Raw genomic sequence first — 23401 nt, 5'->3', positions numbered from 1 at the left:
ATAGAGATGACACATAAGATAAAGACCTATATGGCAATTTTTAAAAATAGCTTTAAATTGTAGAAGATTTTAAAATGGTAGGATAACTATTGTTTTAATATTTATATAGATATAAAGCAAATAGAGTTTCAACTTTCAACTTTCAATTTCAACAATATACAAATAATAATGCATGATGTACAATACATCAATGCCTACAACTTTCTCTCATCCATAAATCATTTTATTCCTCTAATTCTTTCAAAAAATTTTATCTTAAAAACCGTACATCGATAAATTATAAAAATTATATGGGTGTTCTTAAAATTTCATGCTCTTTCATTAGAGATGTCATTCGATATATTTTTGACGAATTTTTAAATCCGAGGGTGGAGCCCATACGGCTAAGACATTTGACTATGACACTCTATCACATATCACCTCCTATGACTTATCACGTATCACCTACCTATGACCCTCACCATCTTACCGCCGCAACGCGTGGGTACTTGCTCTTGTTTTTCATAATTGTTTGAAAAATGGTAAAAATAGTTTCAAGAAAAACAAAAAACAATGTATCGTTATTCTATTTTTTATTTTATTTTTCATCTCCTTCTCTCATTCCCCTAACATTTTTAACATAATTTTTAAATTAAAATAATATGTAGAATACCTTTTTAAAATTTTTTTATAAGTTATTTAGAAATCAAAAACCCATTCATTTAATAAAAAAATTTAAAATCTCTTATATAAATAAAGTAAGATTGTAATGACATAATATTTTTTTAAAAAAATTTATTTACCATCATTAGACTTGATCTTATTAATTATTTATTTTTTATCTAATTAATTTATGACATCATCTTTTAAATTTAAATTTTTAGTCCCTACATTTGCAAATTTTAAAATCTTCCAGCCTAATGTAAAATAAACCTAATGTATAATAACATTGCTTGCTTCTATAAAATATAGACATCTTACGTTTTTTTTTTTCTGTTTCAGTATGACAATAAATATGTATTTACGAAACTTGTTTAGAAATACCCGAGTTAAATCCGGGATAATTAGCTAGTAGAGAACTAAAAAAAAACATTTTATTAAAAATTATCTATCAATAAAAATTTCCTTACGAATAGCTTTATCATAATGACCTGATATTGTTTTTTTCTTACTAAAGTGACACCCTCCACTCAAACTAACTAAAGTTCTTGTATGAGTATACTAGTATGAAGGCATCAACTGGGACAGTTGAACGTGTTAGGAGCTGCAAGTCTTTTCTTTTTTTGGATACACTGGAGTATTGGACCAGGAACTCAGAGATGAGCAAAAACCTTTTTTTTGATCAAATATTGGAAAAAGATGTTGGATTGAACGTTATGCCTCAGAAACGAAAAGATCAAGGCTGCTCAAATTCGAATTGAGAAGATAAGGCGGCCATGGATGACTGCAAATGATACTGATGAGCTCTGTGTACAAAATGCTGTGAATTCTAAAAAAAGAAAAGAATGGGCAAAGAAAGCTGATACTAATTGGGAAGATTTTGTTATTGAAACTCTGCTACTTCATCAGGTGAAAGTAGAAGAAATAGAGAAAGGTTACTACAATACTTTGTTGGATCTTCATGTTGTCAGCTCTGCTTTTAGATAGTCATCATATATTCTTTGTTGATATAACTTTTGCCACTGATATACATATACATAACATACATATGTGAAAAGCTTGCCTGTTTTTGATCAGAATATATGTAAACTATAAGTCTGAGAAACATATGAGATTTTCAGAATACGCTGAAAATGACTTTTGTAAATAGAAAGATGAAATGGCTTTTATAGTATTGGATAGAAAATCCAGGATTGCCCCTGTTTTTGTTTTCGAGCTGCTACATTACTGTTCAGTTCTCTCGATCTGCTTCCTCTGCTTGTGATAAGTTTTGTACTATATTATGACAGCTTTACTAGCTTTCCAGCATTCACAAAATACATAATTGGCGTATTATTAGAACCAGGAACATGACCCGGATATGTAAACTTGGGTCAGTTTGGACTTAGAATACATTGTTCAGTTGATGCATATTTTAATTCTCACAGGGGTTTAGATGGTACTTGGGTGGGCATGGCTGAAGCCTTGAAGGTTTGGGTTTATGCTTCAAATAGTAATATCTTGGGTCAGTTTGGACTTAGAATACGTTGTTCGGTTTTTTGTTCGTCTGAACTGGGTGTTCTCCCTTTATTGTGGCTGATTTTATCGTTTAAGGCTTATAAATAGTCTATATTGATTATTGTGGCAATAGACTCAGGTATATATTGGGCATTTGTGATATTTTGTGGTTTCTGAGTGGCATATAAAATTTTACCTTTATGACCGTCCGATTAGAATTGAAATGGTTCCCAGTCTTAAAATTTATCCCTTCTAAAACTGGGAGTTTGTTGGCATTCAACAGAACCTTGGGTAAAACTGTAACAGAATCATTAACAGCAGACTTGTTCGAAACCTGAAAGCTACTGGGATTCTGGTTGTTTGTTCATTTATCTATGAAATGAATGGATGATTTCTGTTTGCTATAAAGCAGAACAGAAATTGTTCGGCCTGGAAGAGATTTATCGATGCTGCTAGTATCAGTTACTGCTTCATCAGGTAAAAGAAGAAGAAATAGAGAAAGGTTACTACAATACCTTGTTGGATTTTCACGTTGTCGGCTCTGCTTTCAGATTATATATCATATATACTTTGTTTATATAACTTTTGAAACTGATATACGTATACGTAACATACATAGTAAAAAGCTTATCCGTGAAACCTTTTTCTTATGTTGGTTTCCAGTTGTCACGACTGCAAAAAAACTGTGTGAGTAAACATCGTCAAAATTACTTGGTTTGTTGAATTTAGTTTTATAGTAATGTGACTAATGTCTAATGTGTAACTCTCACAAACATACGAGAATTGCAGGATAAGCAAGAGACTCTCTTCTGTAAGTGCTTCTTTTGTTCGGATATATTCATTTATTTTCAGAGTGTACTTTTGTACGGATATATTCATTTATTTACGCTGAAAAATGACTTTTATAACTAGAAAGCTGAAACTGGTTATAGTGTTGGATAAAAATTTCTAAGATTGCCCCTGTTTTTGTGATTGAGCTGCTACAACAGTGTTCCGTTCTTTCGATCTGCTTCCTCTGATTGTGATAAGTTTTATACCATTCTGACTGCTTTAGTACCTTTCCAGCAATCACAAAATACATAATAGACATTTTTAGAACCAGAAACATGACCCGGAAACGTAAACTTGGCCACTTGGGTTAGTTTTAACTTAAGAATTAATTGCTCAGTTGATGTACATTTTAATTATCGCAGGGTTTTAGATGGTAGTTGGGTGGGCATGGATGAAGACGTGAGGTTGGGCGCTCGAATAGTAAACTCTTGTAAATTTGATTTGGGGTGGGTTTATGGCCACTGTTTTTGTTAGTCTGAACTGGGTGTTTGCCCTTTGTTGTGGCTGATACTATCATTTAAAGCTTGTTAATAGTCTATATTATGGTGAGTGTAGAGCTAGTAATTTTGACTGGGACAATTTCATATATGCCATCCGTAAACCCCAAAATATCATATATACCCAGAACATGCTATAAGACTTCTGCACATGATGCATTGAAAGCTTGTATTTTGGGCATGTATGATATTTTGTGGTTTATGAGTGGCATATATCAGATTTTACCTTTATGACCGTTCGGTTAGAATTTAAATGGATCCCAATCTTACAATTTATCCCTTCTAAAACAGGGAGTTTATTGGTGCTCAATATGAACTTGGGTAAAACTTTAACAGGATTATTAACATCATACTTGTTTGAAACCTGAAAGCTACTAGGATTTTGGCAGATCGTTCATTTATCTATGAAATGAATGGATGATCTCTTTTAACGACAGAGAACAGAGATTGTTCGGCCTGGAAGAGATTTGCCGATGCTGCTAGTATCAATTCCTGCTTATTTCTGCTGTATGTATAGTCAAGATACGGAAGTCCCCTGAGTGATACTGATCCCGAGGATTAATATGGTAGTTTGTAAAAAAAAAAAAAACGGCATGGTACTTTGTTGTGCATTTGCATTTGTGGGATAGTTGAGTTGTGGGCCACTTACATCTTAAACTCTCATGTTTCATATTTCAATAATGGTTTTTTGATACGGATCTATGACGTCAGCAATCTTCACACAAACCTCTTTATCAGGTTTGATTTGTACGACGTTCATGAACATTTTAAGTATATGATTCAAGGAACTCTTTTTGGATGTTGAATTGTTGATTGAGTTTGTGTGCAGGATAGACAAGTAAAAGAACAAGTGGAGTGTGAGTGACCTTCTACTTCACTTTTGGAGACATCAAGTATCAACAGCTACCCGTTGAGGTATATTAGTACTATGCATGAATCTTTAGATTTTAGAAATATTTAACTTTGAGTAAAACATCGACCTAATTCTTCCAGGTGCGGTTTGTGGTAGAATCTAGAAATTGTAGAAAGATAAATCCTTAGAAAATTGTGTGCAATTTTCATCAACTATGAAATTGCTAACTGAGAGCCACTGCACCAAGTGCCAGGGCCTCCAACTGTCCAACATGACAGTCAACATAACAGGTTCTTTGTAATTGCAAGTTTGCGTGTTACTTTTTTATATTTGCACACTACTAGAAAATGACTCATTTTCCGACAGAAAAATCTGTCAGAAATCCGTCGGAAATCGCCATTTACTACGTAATTGCGACAGAAATTTTCTGTCGGAAAAACCCTTGTCACAAAACTGTTTTTGACAGATTTTCCGACGGTCAGAATAACCTTCCGACAGATCATTTCGTTGGAAAACTAGTCGGAAGTCTGCCTGCAAGTGCAATGAGTCTGTCGGAAATCAAAACATTAGCGACGGATTTTCTAATGGACTTTTTGAACCAATTTTGTCGCAAATTACTGAAAATAATATATTATCAATTTCTTTATATATAAATATACCCCTCGGAAAATCTGTCGAAAAATATTTATGATAAATTTACTAATTAGATTAGAAAGGCCTACTATGTTGGCAAATTATCTATCAAATAATACTAGGCTGATCTCGTAGTCAAACTTTCATAATTTAATAACATAAAGTTAAAGAACTAGAGAATTCACAAAAGAAGTGATACAAAAGAGAAATGTACAAAAGAAAGGTGCCATCCACATTTGATGATTACTAACATCAACATATCAAAAATGTTGCCAGCTAGATAGCATAATATATTTCATATTCATATATAGTCGAGATAAAAGCTAGGCAGATGGTGGAAACTTTTCATTGAGGATTTTGGTTAATGATGGTGTATCCATATTACGCTGCGAAAGACCTACCAAACGGACAAGTGCTAACCCACAGCGTTACGAAGGAACCTGCGTGGGGAAGACGCCCAACTGAAAATAATATTTGAATAAAGAAGAGATTGCCTAAATCTCTTCTTCCCTAAAATGCGGACGATCAGTTCCAATTAATTTGGGAAGTTAAATCTATCCCTAAAAATCACGGAAGAAACCAATTGACAAGTTTCTCTCTCCCGATCCTCCTATAAAGGCGACTCAAAAGAGTTCGCAAGAGGGGGACTCATCTGCTTATTTTCATTCACACATAAACTCAAAAAACAACACAACAACACGATCTTGATCGGCTACATCGCAAACTCTATTCAATTGGCGTAAAGAGGCTTACTCTCTACCATAAGGGAATCGCCAACAAATAGTTCGAACCCCCTAAAAACCCCTTTTTTAACCCTAATGCGATTTGGTGTACAAACATTGGCGCCATCCGTGGGACCGCTCTATTGAACTAGAAAAACCCACTAATATACCGTTCTGTGCATCTTACGCTGTGAAAATGGTAAAGAAAAAAGACAGGATGACGAGAGGAAGAACGTCTGCTCTGGCCATTCAACAAGCAAGAATCAGCGACCTGACTGTGGCCAAAACGACGTCGGAAGGTTTTTATTTCCTGTTATTAGGAAAAAACAAACCTTCGAGCGATCCGCTCATCATCCAAGCCACTGTATTTAATGTTGACGTCCGGAGGGTGTATCTGGACGGGGGGAGTGAATGTGACGTTATCTTCGAACACTGCTTCCTCAAAATGCCAGAATCCATACGAGCCCGAAGGACGGATTCCCAGGAACCATTGGTAGGTTTTTCCGGGAAACATGCATGGCCATTGGGAGAAGTTGACCTAGACGTGACCATCACAGATGGGATACACGAGCGAACAGAGACGCTGGATCTCTCGATAGTACGATCTCCATCCCCCTACAATATAATTTTGGGAAGACCCGCGATGCAAAGGATGAAAATGGTCCCCTCTGTCATCCATAGGGTCATTAAATTCCAATCTGAAACAAGGATAGGATCGATTCACTCCTCTTATGAGCCAATAAAACAGATCAATGATGTGAAAAGGGTAGATGACGACGTCCCACCTACCCCCATGAAAACGCAGGAAGAAGAGGACGCAACAAAGTTGGTGATTAACCCAAACTTTCCCGAACAAACGATCTCCATAGGTAACCAACTTTCAGAAGGGTGCAAGCACAAACTTAAAAAACTGTTACAGGCCAATGTAGATGTCTTTGCATGGGACTATTCAGATATGACGGGGGTTCCAAGAACCCTAACATTGGAAGAAAAACCATTCGTCACGGAGCATCGTCTGAAGGAGCACAAGCATATAGAGCGTGTTCACCAGAAGAAACGCAGCCTTTCCGCTGAAAGAGATGAGGCAGCCAGGTAGGAGGTGGACGAACTACTCAAAGCATGGATAATAAGGGAGTCAGTGTACCCTATTTGGATCGCTAACCCAATAATGGTCAAGAAAGGAAATGGAGGGTGAAGGATGTGCGTTGACTTTACAAATATCAATAAGGCATGCCCAAAAGACTGTTACCTCCTCCCGGAGATTGATTGGAAAGTAGAATCGCTAGCAGAGCATAAGCTAAAGTGTTTTTTGGATGCATACAAAGGATACCACCAGATATAGTTGGCGGAGGAAGATGAAGACAAGACAGCCTTCTACACCAGTAAGGGAACCTATTGTTATCGAAAGATGCCCTTCGGCCTTAAGAACGCAGGAGCTACGTACCAAAGATTAGTCGACAAGGCTTTCGCTACACAGATAGGAAGGAATCTAGAAGCATACGTCGACAACATGGTTATCAAAAGTAGGGACGAAGAGAGACTCATCGAAGATATCCTGGAAACCTTCGGGAACCTCAGGAAAATCAACATGAAACTCAACCCCAAAAAGTGTTCGTTTGGAGTGGAAGAAGGCAAATTTTTAGGGTATTATGTAAGTAACAAAGGCATCCACGCAAATCCCTCCAAGATAAATAAGTTAAAGCAAATTTCGGCACCAAGGACAATCAAAGAAGCCCAAAGCCTGAATGGCAAACTTGCCGCCCTTAGCCGCTTCCTATCACGCGGAGCCACAAGCAATTACCTTTTTTTAAAGTGTTGAAAGGATGTCTTAAGAATAAGGACTTCACATGGACAGAGGAGGCGGGAAGAGCTCTGGAGCAGATGAGAAAATATATTGCGGACCTGCCAATGCTAACAGCCCCAAAGCCAAAAGAAATACTCTACGTGTATCTGGCCGCCTCAATTGAATGCGTCAGCGCTGTGCTTGTGGCAGAAAGGGATAAACAACAGATACCCATTTACTTTTTGAGCAAAGTCCTGCAAGGCGCAGAAGCCAACTATCCCGAGTTAGAAAAACTGACCTTGGCCCTTGTCCACGTAGCACGCAGGTTGCGAAGGTACTTTCAGGCGCATCCCATCGTCGTATTATCTAATAAGCCAATAAGGCAGATATTGCTTAAGCCAGAGAAGTCGGGACGTGTGGCCAAGTGGGCCATCGAATTGGGGGAGCACGACATTGAGTTCATGGCCAGGAATGCAATTAAAGGGCAAGTGTTGGCTGACTTCATTAGCGAAGTCCACGAGGGCGAAAACTCGATGACACACTATGTGTCACTCGAAGTATTGGGGAACGTCGAAAATGATGTATGGAAATTGTACACCGATGGAGCCGCAAGCTCCGATGGCTGTGGAGCCAGTTTGATGCTAGTCAGTCCCGAAGGCAAAGAATTTACCTATGCTCTGAGATTTGAGTTTGGAGTAACAAATAACGAAGCTAAGTACGAGGCATTGCTAGCAGGACTTCGGATCGCCAGAGATATGAAGATCCGCAACCTACAGGTATATGTCAATTCCCAATTGGTCGCAAACCAAGTTAAAGGGGACTACGAAGCCAAGCAGAATACTACAAAACTATACCTACAAAAGGTGCAGGAACTGATGGAATGTTTCAGTCACTTTGAAATAGAGCACATTCGAAGGAACCAAAACAAAAAAGCAGACGCCTTGAGCAAGCTAGCTTCACTCACATTCGGACACCTAGGGAAACAAGTACTGGTAGAAGTCCTCAAGGAAAGATCGATCGAAGAAAAACAAGTCTCTGACCTTGTGGAGGAAGAGGGCAAAAATTGGATGACCCCCATTTACGAGTACCTAATAAGCGGAATACTCCCCGCAGACAAGGACGAAGCCCGAAAGATAAGGGTAAAAGCCCGCAATATAAGATCTAAGATAAAAACTGTACAAAAAAGGCTTCGTCACGCCATGGCTCCGATGCATAGGTCCAAACCAAGCAGAAATGATCATCCGAGAAATACATGAAGGAATCTGCGGAGTACATGCAGGAGCGAGATCCGTCGCAACGAAGGCTATGAGGCTAAGGTATTTTTGGCCGACAATGCATCAGGACTCCACAGCATTATTGAAGAATTGCGAGTCATGCCAGATACGTGGCAACGTCCCGAGACAACCTAAGAATGATATGACCTCCGTCACGTCGGCATGGCCCTTCATAAAATGGGGCATCGACACTGTGGGACCTCTTCCTGAAGCCCAAAACAAGAAAAAATTCTTGGTTGTCGCCATCGATTACTTCACTAAGTGGGTAGAGGCAAAGCCGCTGGCCACGACAAACGGAGACCAAATGAAGAAGTTTGTATGGGAACACATCATCTACACATTTGGAATACCTCATACAATTGTCTCAGATAATGGCCCACAAGTTGCCAAAGGTGTTTTCCCAGAATTCTGCAAGCAATTGCAAATTCAACAATCCTTCACATCCGTTTACCATCCCCAAGGGAACGGGCAGGTGGAGGTAACCAACAGGGAAATAATTAAGGGAATGGAGAAGCGCTTAGGGCGAAACCACAAGGGATGGATAGATAACCTACCACTAGTCTTATGGGCCAACAGGACAACGCCAAAACGAAGCAATGGAGAAACCCCTTTCAGTCTAGCATTCGGAACGGAGGCTGTCGTCCCAGCAGAATTCCAAGTCTCTACCCACAGGATGATTAACACCGAAGGGAACGAAGACAAACTAAGGATAGACCTGGATTTGCTGGAAGAACGACGAGAAATCGCCGCCATCAGAGAACCCGCGTTTAAAAAGAAGATTGAAGGGTATTACAACAAAAGGGTAAACCCAACAACATTCAAAGTTGGTGACTACGTGTTGCGGTTGAATAGCACAAGCGAAAAAGAATACACTGGAAAAATGGGACCTACTTGGGAGGGTCCATACAGGGTAAGGAGAGCATGTGGAAAAGGAACATACGAACTGGAAACACCCGAAGGAGCTCCGGTTGACAGAACATGGAATGGCTCAAATTTGCGGAAATTCTACTGTTAGAATTCCTTTCCCTTTTAAAATATACGTAGTACTAAATAAAAATGCCTGCAAGTAATTCTGCTCATGCGTACATTTGGCCAAGTGCCTCATTCAAGCATCAAAACCTTACGGGAAAGTGCAAACAAAATATATATAAAATGGCCATATATATCAGAAAAACCGCAGAAAGTCCCGTACGGCTGGGGCAAAAGCGTCAAGGTGATATTCGCCTTGGGGGGGTCGCTACCCTCGTAAAAAGGGAACAAGCTAACAGGGACGTCTGAATAAGCTAACCTTATACACGTAATCACGTAAGAGAAGCAAGTTTTAAATACTTCTAAAAATTAATCCTCAAGCTAATAATGGCAAAATTTGCTATAAAATGATAAGCACACAGAATATGGTCATATAAAAACATATCATAAGCAAAATAAGAAACTAAACCGTCTGTTAATCATGCATATGGGTACCATAGTTTGATATCAAAATGGATTAAAAGGTACATACCAAAATAAGTCTAAAAAATATTCACTACAGTTAACCAAACCGGGGTTTCATGACTAGGAAACTGTGCGCCCCAGTATTGTGCAGGTGGGTGAGATCATGAACATAGTTACTCTGGTAATTCGCCAGCTTTGAGATGGCTTCGTCGAACACCTGTTTAGCCTGGAGATATTCAGGAGACTGATCGGAATGCTGAATAAAAGCCATCCCTTTCTTCTTTGAAGCATTCATGACGGCATCAACTAAAGCAACAGCCTCTGGCCCTAAAGCAAGAGTTTCACAAATATGGGGAATTACTTCTTTCACAAACACTTTTACCTCCCGGCGAAGTTCAACATTGTCCAGATCCTTTTCCAAAAGCTCATCATGACGCCTCTTCAAACCCGCACGCAACACCTTCATCTCCACATCTTGCTCAGATAAGCGCTTCTCCAAGTAGGCAACCCGGTCAAATAAACTAGTGATGACAAGCTGGGACTCCTTCAACATATCCTGAGAATACTCATATTCTCAACACATACCACAGACCAAGAGATTTTTTCGTTCACTCATGTTATCAAATAAGAGCTCCTCCTCCATGAATTTTCGAGAAGAATCACCAGAAAAGGAGATGGGAGGAAACGCAGCAAGACCCTTCCCTTTGTTCGAGAAAGAGTCATCATCGATGTCGGTAACCTTTCTTTTTGACATGGCTCTAGAATTTGGCGAGAAAAACAAAAGACGGAGATTTTTGAAGAAAATAAAACGAGATGGGGGTATGTGAAAGAAAAAGCGGAAATAGTGACCTATGGGGAGGGAGTAGCGAAAAGACTGAAGGCAGAAGTTCAATTGAAACAATAAATATTCCTGCGCAGCAAATTGTTTTAGCACAGAAGAGTAAAAGTCCCAACCGTCGATCACACACCTAGGGATACGTGCAGTGACTTTTTGGTTCCCATTAACTGCAACATGTCCTTTCATAATGCAGTACGTTTCGAATATAGTTCAAGGGAATGTCTATTTGGCAAAAACCATCCCCTTGGACTGGGGGGCTTGATGGTGTATCCATATTACGCTGCGAAAGACCTACCAAACGGACAAGTGCTAACCCACAGCGTTATGAAGGAACCTGCGTGGGGAAGGCGCCCAACTAGAAATAATATTTGAATAAAGAAGAGATTGCCTAAATCTCGTCTTCCCTAAAATGCGGACGATCAGTTCCAATTAATTTGGGAAGTTAAATCTATCCCTAAAAATCACGGAAGAAACCAATCGACAAGTTTCTCTCTCCCGATCCTCCTATAAAAGCGACTCAAAAGAGTTCGCAAGAGGGGGACTCATCTGCTTATTTTCATTCACACATAAACTCAAAAAATAACACAACAACACGATCTTAATCGGCTACATCGCAAACCTTATTCAATTGGCGTAAAGAGGCTTACTCTCTACCATAAGGGAATCGCCAACAAACAGTTCGAACCCCCTAAAAACCCCTTTTTGTAACCCTAATGCGATTTGGTGTACAAACAGTTAACTTAGCCAATTGTCCGCTCATTTCTTTAACTTCTAAACGGGGTTGTCATTCTTGTTCTTGTAATCGAGTCATTTGTGTTGCACGCTCTTCAGCTTCTTTCCTAAGCTCTTCAACTTCTTTCCTAAACACTTCAGCTTTTTTTTCATGTTCTTCAAGTTGTTGTTTCATGCTTTGTACCTAGAAAATTAACTACACATGAGTAACAAGCCAATATGGGGTATAATTACTGCAATTACCAGCAAACAATAACCCTTTTATGTTGACTTATATGATTGAAATACATGACCGAACAATTATATTATTCAGATAAAATCAGCATAGCTATAGGATGTGTTAGTTCTCACCTAGGATAGTTTTCCGATGCAATAAAGGACTGAAACTACAATTCTACTCCTCATGACCTCGTCAAACAAGTTCATAACATTTCAAGTGTATAACAGCAAATTGTAGATTTACAAACATGTAATAAACCAAATCCAAATCTAAAGACATTCTAAGAATGTGGTACTTGTTAAAACAAATCCAAATATAAACATTTAGAAACATATAACGTAACATTCAGTTATTGAGGCCTCTCAGGTTTTCAGTTATCCATTGGCCAGAACAAATCATTGACCAAGAACTGAACTGTTATTGACTTTCACTAGTAACTACAAATAAAAGAGAATTGTGAGCTAATAAGAATAAGCTAACCTCATTAGATGTCCCACCCATGTTTGGACCAGAAAGTCCAGCAACCCATGACGGTTGTCAATGTCCTCTTGTCATTGGATATTCCAAACAATGTCCCTTTCTTCATCCCTCCACTAGCCTGCTCCCATAACTCTCTATCGATACGTTTTGGATGACTTTCACGCTCTGACCCAAACCTCTCTGTTGCAAGTTCTAAGTATTTTTCCTATGTATAACCATAAATACTGATTATTATTTGATAAAACCATAAGCCTGACATATACAAAACATGCTTAAGAATAAACTAACCAGCACCATCCCATCCCAGACTACATGGTAGTATACTGAGTAGGTGCACCTGCAGCCTTCTCTGATGCCTTGAGTGTCTTAGTGTAGGTCTCTTTGCAAACATCTATCTCGGGAACTGGGCCACCTTTTTCCTTCTCCTAAAAAACTCACAATTAAAAGATGTGAATAAGAAGGAAAATTAGTAATGGGCAAATACAAAAATAACAAGAACCTTAAACAGAAAGTATATTTACCATTCATAATTGATGATGATCGAAGCTAAGTGATCCACCTGAATTTCTAGACATCTGCCCCTCTATTGGTGTGGCTCTATTGTCTTTTCATGATTTTGAGATATGTTTCCACTCACTTGTATTCCATACATCGTCAATCATTTTTGCAAAAAATTTTCATCAATCCACTCCGGATAAAAAGGCTTAACATCAATCAAATCTCAAACATTCACACCCACTTTTCTCGCCATTTTAACAGCATGATCTTGAACTGTGGACATGATATCCGAGTATCTCTTCTTGATGATATGCTCCCAATTTTTTTCAACAATAACGTCTAAACTTGAATCCCATTGATATGTTCGCTAAATTGCAATATATACATATATAACATTGTCGATTTTATCAAGTTTAATAATTAAGTAACAACCTGGAATGACTCAAACACCAACTTACGGTGCCCTTTAGGAACATCGGTCCATCTTGGCCAAGGCCCACTAAACATGCTCTTGAAATAAAAAATGATAACTTTTCCCACCTTTAGATCTGTAAACCTTCACAATGAACAAAGATATATAATTAAAATTAACTATACTTTATCAGTTCAAAAATAAGTTGAAAACATGAACACACTTGTTTTTATAAGGGAAAATGTATGGTTTGTGTGCTGAAAGAGTCGGTGTTTGTTGTGATAAGTCTGACCCCCCTACATCATTAGTTAGTGGAACCTCATTGTGAGACTCATTAGTGCTAGGTGAATTCAAGGGCACTTCAATTTCTCTTGCACTACTTAGCTCTCGGCTACCAGTGACTCTCCTTCTTTTGCCACCATTGTTGCCTCCACGAGCCATAATTTCTACAGCTAAAGAAAATGAGATAACAAGTTGTTGATGTACAATAAATAAAGAAGCAAAATATACTAAATAAACACTACAACTATATACTACTCACGAGTCAAGATTATAATTAAATCCATACTACATCAGCATATAGTGCCAATATATTGTGAATCAACAAGGAACTAGGAGACATGATTAACCAGAAAGCATAAGATACTACATTATTATTTGTTAAATACATATTCTTAATATGACTAATGATCGGATAATACAAGATCAACATCATTATCCTCTTCTGAATCAACATGGACACCTAATCTATAGTATTATTGTTTGATCTGTGGTTTTTCTTTTAACAATTGCTTCATTACTAAAGACTACATCTAAGATTTCTATGTCTACTTTTCTAATACATTCATTATTAATCAATCTATCATAATTTTTCCTTTTGTACATCCATTCTCTATCATTACCCGTCGACATACTCGATAACTATTGACAAGAAAATAAAAATTAATACACAAAAAATAAGAATATAACAACAACAAACAAAACATGTGTGTCAATAAAACTAGATACAATAACATGACAAGTTTAGTAACCCGTTAAAAACACTCATCTTTTATTTTGAGTTTCTACAGTAATTGTATGTCAAAGAAGTAAAAATATATTGAGAATTTGAGATCCTAATTATTAATTGAAAAAATGAAAACTAAAATATTTTTGAAGTACTTTCATCGCCTAGCTTCTATACCTTGAATAATATTGATAAAATTCTACAGTTGGAAATATGAATAATAAAACAAACAAATCAATAATAGAACATTATTACCTAAGGATGAACAACCGTAATGTAAGAGGATGATGATGTCACGACTAAACTATGGATCTTGATGATAGTCTCGTTGCTGGTGGGTGAACTCACACTCTCAATTTGGGCTAGAAAAATATGGAACTATTTAGATTGAAGATATTTTCAATATCATATACCACATATTATTTTTTTGGGAAATGTAAATGGGTGGGGAAGTGAAATTATTTGGAGGGGAATTGGAATATTGGAGGCCAGCTGTATACGAAATTTGGGAGGGGAAATTGAGAGGGGAATTTTGAAGGGGAACTTAAATGAATTCATTTAGTCAAAATTTTGTATGTATTTTTTTATTATTTATTTAGGGTATGTTCTTGAGTTTTGTTTTGAAGGGAAAGGATTTAGAAGGGGAATTCTATAGAATTTGTATAAGATATTTTCTTCCCACTTTTGGGATGATTTGGAAGGAAGGAAAATGCACTCATTCTCTTCCATTCATCTCTCTTCTCTTCTTTCCCCTTCCTTTACATATAAACTTGAGAACACAGGCTTAAGCTATATATTTCATATTTATTTAGCTTTTTAAAATGGCAATACTATATTACAACACTAGATATTTATTTGATTATTTTACTTTAATAATTATAGAATGTTACTCGTGTCATGTGACGATTTAATAACGGTTTTTTATCAGCCTATGTTTGTATGGATACAATAGAGTAGTTGGTTTCTTATCGGCCTTAATGGATTTGGATTATAGGGGTGTCAACATGAGCAAGTATACCGGGCCAATGATGCAAATGTCGGCTATAGGAGGAACGCTTGAAGAAGCATTAATATGGGCACGCGATAAAAGAAACGGTGTAGTGGGTAGCTTCTTTTTAACACATTGTGTATTACACCCGTTGCAGTTAACCTCTTGTAAGGTGTTGTGTTCCAAATGCTGCAGGATGTCACATTCAAGTTAACAGTTGAAACACTTCATGTTTGCATGAAAAACAGCGGTACAATTTTACATGTACCAATGTCGAAAGGAGCATACATGCACTCCATTATGTTTTCATGTTTTTGGAACAATTTATGTTATGTCAATAACAACTTAGTAACACTCAGGGTGTTTGGTAAGAGAGAATCATAGAGAATGGAAATGTAATAGAGAATGAAAATAGTGAGAGAGAATAAATTCTGTTGTTTGGTACCTACAGAGAATGAATATATATAAAAAATAAAATTTTAAATAATAATAATACATTTATTACATATAACATCTTCAAAAAATTTTTTTTTTTCCATTCTCATCCATTCTCAACAATACTTTTTGCAAATTGTTCTTGCCCATTTAAACAACGGTACAACTTCACTCGACAGTGTGGCCCAACTTTTTGCAAATTGTTCTTGCCCATTTAAACAAGGTGGACAACCTCTATACTTGCTGGAGCCTGGAGGTGTAAAAGTCTAGTCATTCATTGCTATGTATATTACATATTAGATTTCCTAAAGTCTTTTTAAATCAAGGAACATATGTGTCGTCAATAATGTCTTTAGGTTATTTTGCACTTTATGGTCTTTTATTTGTCCATTTGTCCCAAAAACGTTTTTGTTTTGGTTAGACGTAGCAAACAGACAAGCAATTTTCCTTTTTTTTATACTAATCTTTCATGTTATATTTTTGCAAATTTTATTGAAAAAGGGCATAATGGGAAAATTAGAAAAAGGAACCGTACGTACAAATATCTTTTGAATATATATATATATATAATGAAAGATTATTTTAAGAACTCTTTTTTGTGAGAATATTTAAAAACTTTTCAAATCAAGCCCAACCGATAATTATTCTTAATGTGAAAATTATTTTTTTGATTGTGTAATTTTGAAGTTTATAATTGTGTGGAGATATGGATTATCATCCGTTATACAATTATGTGGAGATTTAGATTCTTGATTACATGTGCACGAATATTGTTATGATTACATGTGATCGACTTGATTACATGTTCACAAATATTGTTATGATTACATATGATTAGCTACGGATATATTAAAAGTCATCAAAAGTTACTCCACTTACAAAATTAGTGAAAGAGCAAATTAATTTTAGTAAGACTGACATAAAAGAAAATTTCGGGATGTCAGTTGACTCTGTAATTGGTGGGGACGCTCCCTTTACATATAAAACCGAATATACTATATATATCACATATATCACAAAACTAGTCTTAATACACGTACGATATACGGTAGTTATATAGATTGTGTCATAAAGAATTATGAATATATCTCGTACATGATTCGTTAGTACAAAATAAATTATGGTTAATTTAAACCGTTGATCGAAATTAAGTTATAATAAATCGTATTGATAAATATAATATATGTTTAGTTAAACTTTTGGATTTACATTTAAATTTTTATAATCACATCAAACTCGAAACTTGTAAACATAGTGGATGACGACAAATAGTCTTGTAATTTTGGATCATAAACTTCAATTTTTGAAGTATTCATGCTAATAACTTATTATAAGTAATATAATTGATAGGAGATGACGAATTAAGAAGGAAAAAAAAGATAATTTTATTAATGAGAAAACGATCAATTAAATATAGTTATAACTAAATAGAGTTTGAGTTTAATTCTAAGTCTAAAAAGAAAATAGATATTTATAGTAATAATGAATAAATATAATTTTTAATATAAGAGTCATAATTATATTAGGAATCTATATCTATATATCAATTAAATAATTAAAAGTTTTGGTTGTATATGAAATCTAAAATCTTAAAAATATATAAATAAAGATTTAAACAGACACGTGTCGCTTAGAAAACGCACCACGTGTCGATCAAAAGATGTCTCACTCCTGTTAGTCATGATTATATTAGGAATCTATATCTATATATCAATTAAATAATTAAAAGTTTTGGTTGTATATGAAATCTAAAATCTTAAAAATATATAAATAAAGATTTAAACAGACACATGTCGCTTATAAAACGTGCCACGTGTCGATCAAAAGATGCCTCACTCCTGTTTTAGTTTATTGGTAGATAGTATAATCTTAACAATCAACATAATTTCACAGCAGCGCGCAGGTTGATATATATGAGTACTAATTATGTCACATTTACAAAAGCAGGTTGATGAAGACGAGACTGGTCTTTATCCTGCACGAAAAAGACCAACGGAAATCAAGGTTCTGCTTATTATCCAGCTCGATTTATTCGTTTGCACGTTAATTCTATCATCCCCTACTTATAATAACAAACTAAATGGATTTTAGTAGTGTCCCCTAGGTCACTTTATTATTTGGAATTTAGATTTTTCTATCCAAGTGTACGTAACTTCATCTCCCACAACTTAGGGACCAAGAAACGGCCTGTCCACGTGTTTATCGTTATGAACACACTAAGCCAGCCAAATGAACTTGGAGACCAAGAAATCGATGCCAATAACTAGAATCTTCAAATGTTCATTTCAACTCGCACCAAGATAATTCTCTTCCTCCTTCCATATAGCAATCTTTCTCTCTTATCTCTCACGGTTGAGAGAACTAGAATAGCACCATTCACCACCTTCATTAAACAACCACAAAACAACCCTCTTATATCAACCTTACTAACTTACAAACACAACGTTTTAAGAGCTCTAAAAAGTTGTCGGGTTTCCAAGTGTGCGAGGGATGTTCTTATAAAGGATGGTTTCTCATGGTGATGATACGTGTGGTTACATGAAGATCGAAAGGGTGGTCTTGTTGTGGTTCTTCGCTGCTTTTTGTGGGGCTGTCTTGCTACTGGTCGTCAAACAATTGAAGGGTTAACTTCTAGTTCGTTTCAAGTCCCTTTTCAGATCTTCACGGGTGTGTTTCGAGTTTGTTTTCTTGGATATATAATTAAGTTGTGGTGTTAAAAAACTCTCATAGCTCAAGAATATTAAGAGATACATGGTTGGTTTGGCTTTCTTGAAATTCCTCACATTCACGATTTGGAGCCTTGAAGACACAAGAGTTTTAGGTCCTTAATTAAATACTAGGAGCTTGGTTGCTTTCTTTTGGGTCATTATATATATAACGCGACTAAAGCTTAAGGGTTAAAAATATGGAGTTAATCTTATTGTGACACCGTTAGTTTGGACTACCTTTTCTTACTCGACCCTCTCTCGTATCAATTACCAAGGTGAGTTTATAGTCCCGCTTTAAACTCTTTTGAACTATTTTGGGATGAGAATACATGTTTGGTTATTTTACAAAACTATTTGTGTTTCATTATAAACACATGTTTTATTACTCTATTATGATATAGCATATATTCTAAACTACGAGCTGCATGAATTATCTGTTGAACTATTTGGGTTACTCTTATATTGGACACAAGTGACAGATAGTTTGTGTATGTCTATGTACACGATCGGTCATGAAATCCCCTTGTTAACTTGAGCCATGAAACAAACGAGAGAATATTATGGATGGTACTATCGGGTTGACACCCCTGTCCAGGCTAGTCATGCTAGCTGGGTTAAACGGGCATATAATATTTGAAACAATGATGTTTTGAGCGAAACACCACTGAAGGGGTAACAACGGTTAAGACATCGGCACTCAAGGCATAACATACAAAACTACTACTAAACTATGTGTTACATGATCAGTGAAACTGTGTGGTCCACGGAAATCTCTAAAGGGAATCATGTGCTCGATTTTTCTTGAGAAACATGTTGTGATATACTCTTTTACAAACCATTTATACTATTTTATGGACACAAGACAAACTTTTTTACATATTGCCTATGTATAATCTTTTAAGGATTGAAATCTTGGAAACATCATAACAATTATACACAGGGCAATGACAAAACTCTTTTAAGTGTTTTTAAACTACTTATGACACTGTGGTAAACAATGGTCTTGTGGTCTACATAAATGTTTATCGAAAACCTATGAACTCACCAACTTTATGTTGACGTATTTTAGTGTATTCTCAGGAAATTAAATACTCGGAGTATAAATTATAGAAACATGCTTATTGGGAGTCACATATGCATTCACTAACAGATGGAGATTTTCTAGCATTTATATTAAGCTAATCATGTTGTAGAATCCCTAGTGTAAGTTTTGTACACTTCATGTAAGATCCAGGTTTTATATCAATAATATTTCAAAGAGAAATGATTAATCCTCCTAAGAGGATTAACCTAATCATCCTCCTAATTTTCTTGGCCTAACACTTGTCAATTCTTGCATTTAGTTCCCTTGAATTAACAATTACAGCTTAGAGTGTTTTTCTATTTTCTCAGTTTTACCCTTAATAATTAATCTAATATTATTATTATTGATCTAAAAAAAATGTTCTAAGAGCCTTCCGACTGTACCTAGCTAATGAATGCATATACCCATAACAAAAAATACAACATAAAGATTTTAATAACAAGGTTGAAAGAAAAGTCTTCTTACTTCCTGGACAAAAATTGAAAGAAAAGTCCTCTTATTTCCAAGCAAGTCACCCTGACCCATAAGTCCATAATAACTAAAAAGCCAAAAATTGACTTCCTTATTTTACTTTCTACTGCAAGTAAGTTCTATACTTCTATCTATGACCCACAATAACAAAAAGGCCAAATTTGACAAAATATCAAATCCATCATCTACCAACAACCAAAAATTGACACATACAAGTTGAGATATAATTATTCATTCTGTTCAAATTTGAAACCAAAAGATAGCTCCACACAAAAAAAACCATGTAATATAATTAAGTCAAACTGTTACACCACCATGACACCATCTAAATGAGTATAGACACTCATTTTATGCATAAACCAAAAAAGCCATATCTATAGTTCACAATTTAACTATAACAACGCATGAATATCCATGATGAATTTTTTAATGCCAAAATCTATAGATCGACCTCTTGCCAAAATGAACAATCTGCAGCAAGATATTAAAAGTTATTATGCATCCATAAAAGGCATATCAACAACCATGAAGTACTAGAAAACTACTAGTTTTAAATCAGATAGCTCACCTTTTTTTGCTCACTTATTAAGATCAAAACTGTAATTTGCCATACACGAGCTACCATCAACACTGGTTTTTGCATATTTACCATTTGTGTCTTCATTCCTATCAGATACCTGCATTAGATAAAATCATGTAATATCAAACAAATAAAATTGTAATATAACAAGAATGTAAGGATGTAATAATACATTTTTCTTTCTTCTTTTCTTCACATTTTTCTCTAATGTGGATTGCTTCCTTTTTGATGGCGGGCGACCTTTACCACGCACTTGAGCGGGCTCTAACAACTTTTTAGTTGAGCTTGACACATGATGAACATCTTCGGATATCAAAGTTACATTGCTATCAACAACCCAACTTGAATCATCATTTAGCTTTTCCCATGCTATGTTTATACATGTCATCAGGTAAGTTATATTTATCTTGAGAGTTCGCAATATGTGCAAGTTCGTTAAAGTTGGCACATAAGCGATCAAATCTCTTAACTTGCTCCCCACTCTTAAAATCTTCATAACAATTTCTCACAAAATAGTGATTATGTTTCACATCTTTTCTCCATCGAGACAAAATATAACGTGAAGGAATTTCTTGAACTTCCTTCTCAATCAAAATTTTTACCATATGCTTACAAACAATTCCACGAAACTCAAACAAGTGACAAAAACATTGGATATCACATTCGAGTGCATCATAACCATCAAAAAAGGACATTGTTCCACAAATTGTCGCAAGGACATTTTTGAATTAACATAACTATCAAAAAAGGCGTTCATGCTTTCACTTCTTTGAGTTGTAGACATGCCAGCCCAAAACCACTTCTTTACATTTATAGGCATCCAACGCTTTTGGTCATTATACAAAGAGCATAACCATTCATTATTTTCAAGATTGTAATCTTTAATCATTTTTGACAAGCCGTCTTCAAATTCTTGAGCATCTATAGACTCGTACACATGAATTTTTAAGATTTTCTTGATTTCTTTGTATTGCCTTAAGCCACCTAATTTTTCAGGGACCTTCTTCATAATATGCCAAAGGCAAAGACGATGATGTGACTCGGGGAAAACACATGCTACTGCTGCTTGCATTGATCTACATTGGTCAGTTATTATTGCTTTCGGTGGGGATCCATCCATACATTCCAGCCACGACTTGAATAACCACTCATATGTTTCTTTATCCTCCGCTGATAGTAAACCACATCCAAATAAGATAGAATGCTCATGGTGATTTACTCCAACAAAAGGAGCAAAAGGCATGCTATACTTATTAGTTAAGTATGTGCTATCAAAAGACACAACATCCCCAAATGACTTGTAAGCTGCCCTAGATCGTGCATCTGCCCAAAACACATTTCGCAAATGCCCTTCATCATCTATGTCAATCACATAATAAAAACTTGGACATCGTCTTTGCATGCGAACAAAATAATCATGAAGTGCTTCAGCATCCCAACCCCTAGTCTCAGTAGTCTTACTTTTGCAATAAAGTTTCTGCAATCTTTTTCACCAAAATGCAAATTCTCGTACCCTTCTGCTTCGATTACTAAGGAGTGAAAATTTTTGTTTAATGGTATCCCGACAACATTATTCAGCTCAAGTCTTCTCTTAGAGTATGAATCCAATTTTTTGTGACATCGTTGAAACCGTGATTTTTTAGGACTTAAAAGGATGATTATGCTCCAAAAATACACGAGAGATGGTACAGACTCCATTACCATTAACAATCACATTGATTTTCATCTTACAATCTATTTTGCTCGACAACCTTGTATTTGATTCATTCTTAGGCACATGTACACCTCCTCTCGAACATGCAAGCTTGTAGTACCTTTTATCACCATCTTTTCTTGTACTGATTTTTCGAACCCCAAATCCAGTATTGTAGGCATATTTGTAAAAGAAAACTGAAAGCTGCTCTTCTGAATCAAATTTCATACCAACTTCGGGAATGTCTTGGTTGGTATTAGCAGGGATTCGTGTGATATCTTCGACATCTATATTCTGAAACTGATCAAAAGATTCAACTTCGGGAATTTCTTGGTTAGTATTAGCATGTAATCGGTCGATATCTTCGACATCAATATTCTGAAATTGATCAAAAGGTTCGGTTTCAAGAATGTCTTGGTTGGTATTGGCAGGGATTTGTTCGACGTCAATATATTGAAATTGATCTAAATGTTCAACATTCGTAGTTGGTTTGATAGGACCAACACTGAGAATTTGTTCGACAGGTTCCATATTTGGTACCCCATCCGTAAACCAATCCCACATGCTACACATGTATTACAGAAACAATATATGATATTTTGTAAGAAAGTTCATCATCGTTAGCTAAATAATAATTAATATAATAAGATAATCAATTAATAGAATAATAATATATGAATTCATAAAACTAAGATTGACGAATAGAATGGCAGTGGATTTCATTATACAAATATATGTAGATGGATTCAATAAAATAGTTAGACAAGAATATATGTACTTACTTTAGTCTTGAGGCCCCAAAGATTGACAGATAGAAGGTGGCTGCGTGCAAAATAAAAAATAAAAATTCAAAGTGACAGAGAAGATGAGAAAATAGGTTAGGTAATTTTAGGTGTAAAAGTGATCGGGGAAACAAAGGGTCATTTTGATTAATTTATTTAAGAGTTATTTTATAAAATAATAAGGGTAAAGCAGGAATTAAAACAAAAGTATTTGTATGGTGACAAGTGTTAGGCCAAGAAAATTAGGAGGATTAATCATTTCTCGTAGTTAGGGTAAATCAATTTTTACTTTTATTTTTTAAATGAGCGGA

General features: G+C 35.8%; 2 protein-coding genes and 1 long non-coding RNA gene across 7 annotated transcripts; 1 reads left to right on the top strand and 2 right to left on the bottom strand.

Annotated features, from left to right (window-relative positions):
- The first annotated feature begins 7080 nt into the window (after window positions 1-7080).
- Window positions 7081-8711, top strand: LOC122597145. Its single transcript, XM_043769777.1, has 2 exons — window positions 7081-7303; window positions 7528-8711. The coding sequence occupies exons 1-2, from the start codon at window positions 7081-7083 to the stop codon at window positions 8709-8711; spliced, it is 1407 nt and encodes a 468-aa protein (XP_043625712.1).
- Window positions 8712-11430: 2719 nt separating this feature from the next.
- Window positions 11431-14851, bottom strand: LOC122596372. Of its 5 annotated transcripts, none has more exons than XR_006323313.1 (7): window positions 14605-14851; window positions 13567-13789; window positions 13364-13487; window positions 12955-13298; window positions 12722-12858; window positions 12434-12638; window positions 11431-11917 (listed from the first exon to the last, which is right to left on the bottom strand). It is a non-coding gene; the product is annotated as an uncharacterized LOC122596372 (long non-coding RNA). The 5 variants fall into 5 exon arrangements; XR_006323314.1 differs by having other exon boundaries at window positions 13390-13487; XR_006323311.1 differs by having other exon boundaries at window positions 12955-13487; window positions 13567-13795.
- A 5762-nt stretch (window positions 14852-20613) lies between these two features.
- Window positions 20614-22881, bottom strand: LOC122597144 (protein FAR1-RELATED SEQUENCE 1-like). Its single transcript, XM_043769776.1, has 4 exons — window positions 22317-22881; window positions 21309-21974; window positions 20788-20984; window positions 20614-20712 (listed from the first exon to the last, which is right to left on the bottom strand). The coding sequence occupies exons 1-4, from the start codon at window positions 22879-22881 to the stop codon at window positions 20614-20616; spliced, it is 1527 nt and encodes a 508-aa protein (XP_043625711.1).
- Between the last annotated feature and the right edge of the window lie 520 nt (window positions 22882-23401).

The sequence above is a fragment of the Erigeron canadensis genome, chromosome 4 (genome assembly GCF_010389155.1).
Source record: "Erigeron canadensis isolate Cc75 chromosome 4, C_canadensis_v1, whole genome shotgun sequence".
Taxonomy (NCBI): domain Eukaryota; kingdom Viridiplantae; phylum Streptophyta; class Magnoliopsida; order Asterales; family Asteraceae; genus Erigeron; species Erigeron canadensis.
This window is presented reverse-complemented; position numbering and strand designations above follow the sequence as displayed.

Excerpts from the sequence above, each read along its gene's own strand:
- LOC122597145 (XM_043769777.1), top strand. The coding sequence starts at position 7,081 with ATGCCCTTCGGCCTTAAGAACGCAGGAGCTACGTACCAAAGATTAGTC. Across the intron at positions 7,304-7,527 it reads TTCGTTTGGAGTGGAAGAAG|AGGAGGCGGGAAGAGCTCTG; the intron begins GCAAATTTTTAG and ends TCACATGGACAG.
- LOC122597144 (XM_043769776.1), bottom strand. The coding sequence starts at position 22,881 with ATGTGTAGCATGTGGGATTGGTTTACGGATGGGGTACCAAATATGGAA. Across the intron at positions 21,975-22,316 it reads AATCAATGTGATTGTTAATG|ATGATGAAGGGCATTTGCGA; the intron begins GTAATGGAGTCT and ends TGATTGACATAG. Across the intron at positions 20,713-20,787 it reads AGAAAAGAAGAAAGAAAAAT|GTATCTGATAGGAATGAAGA; the intron begins GTATTATTACAT and ends TATCTAATGCAG.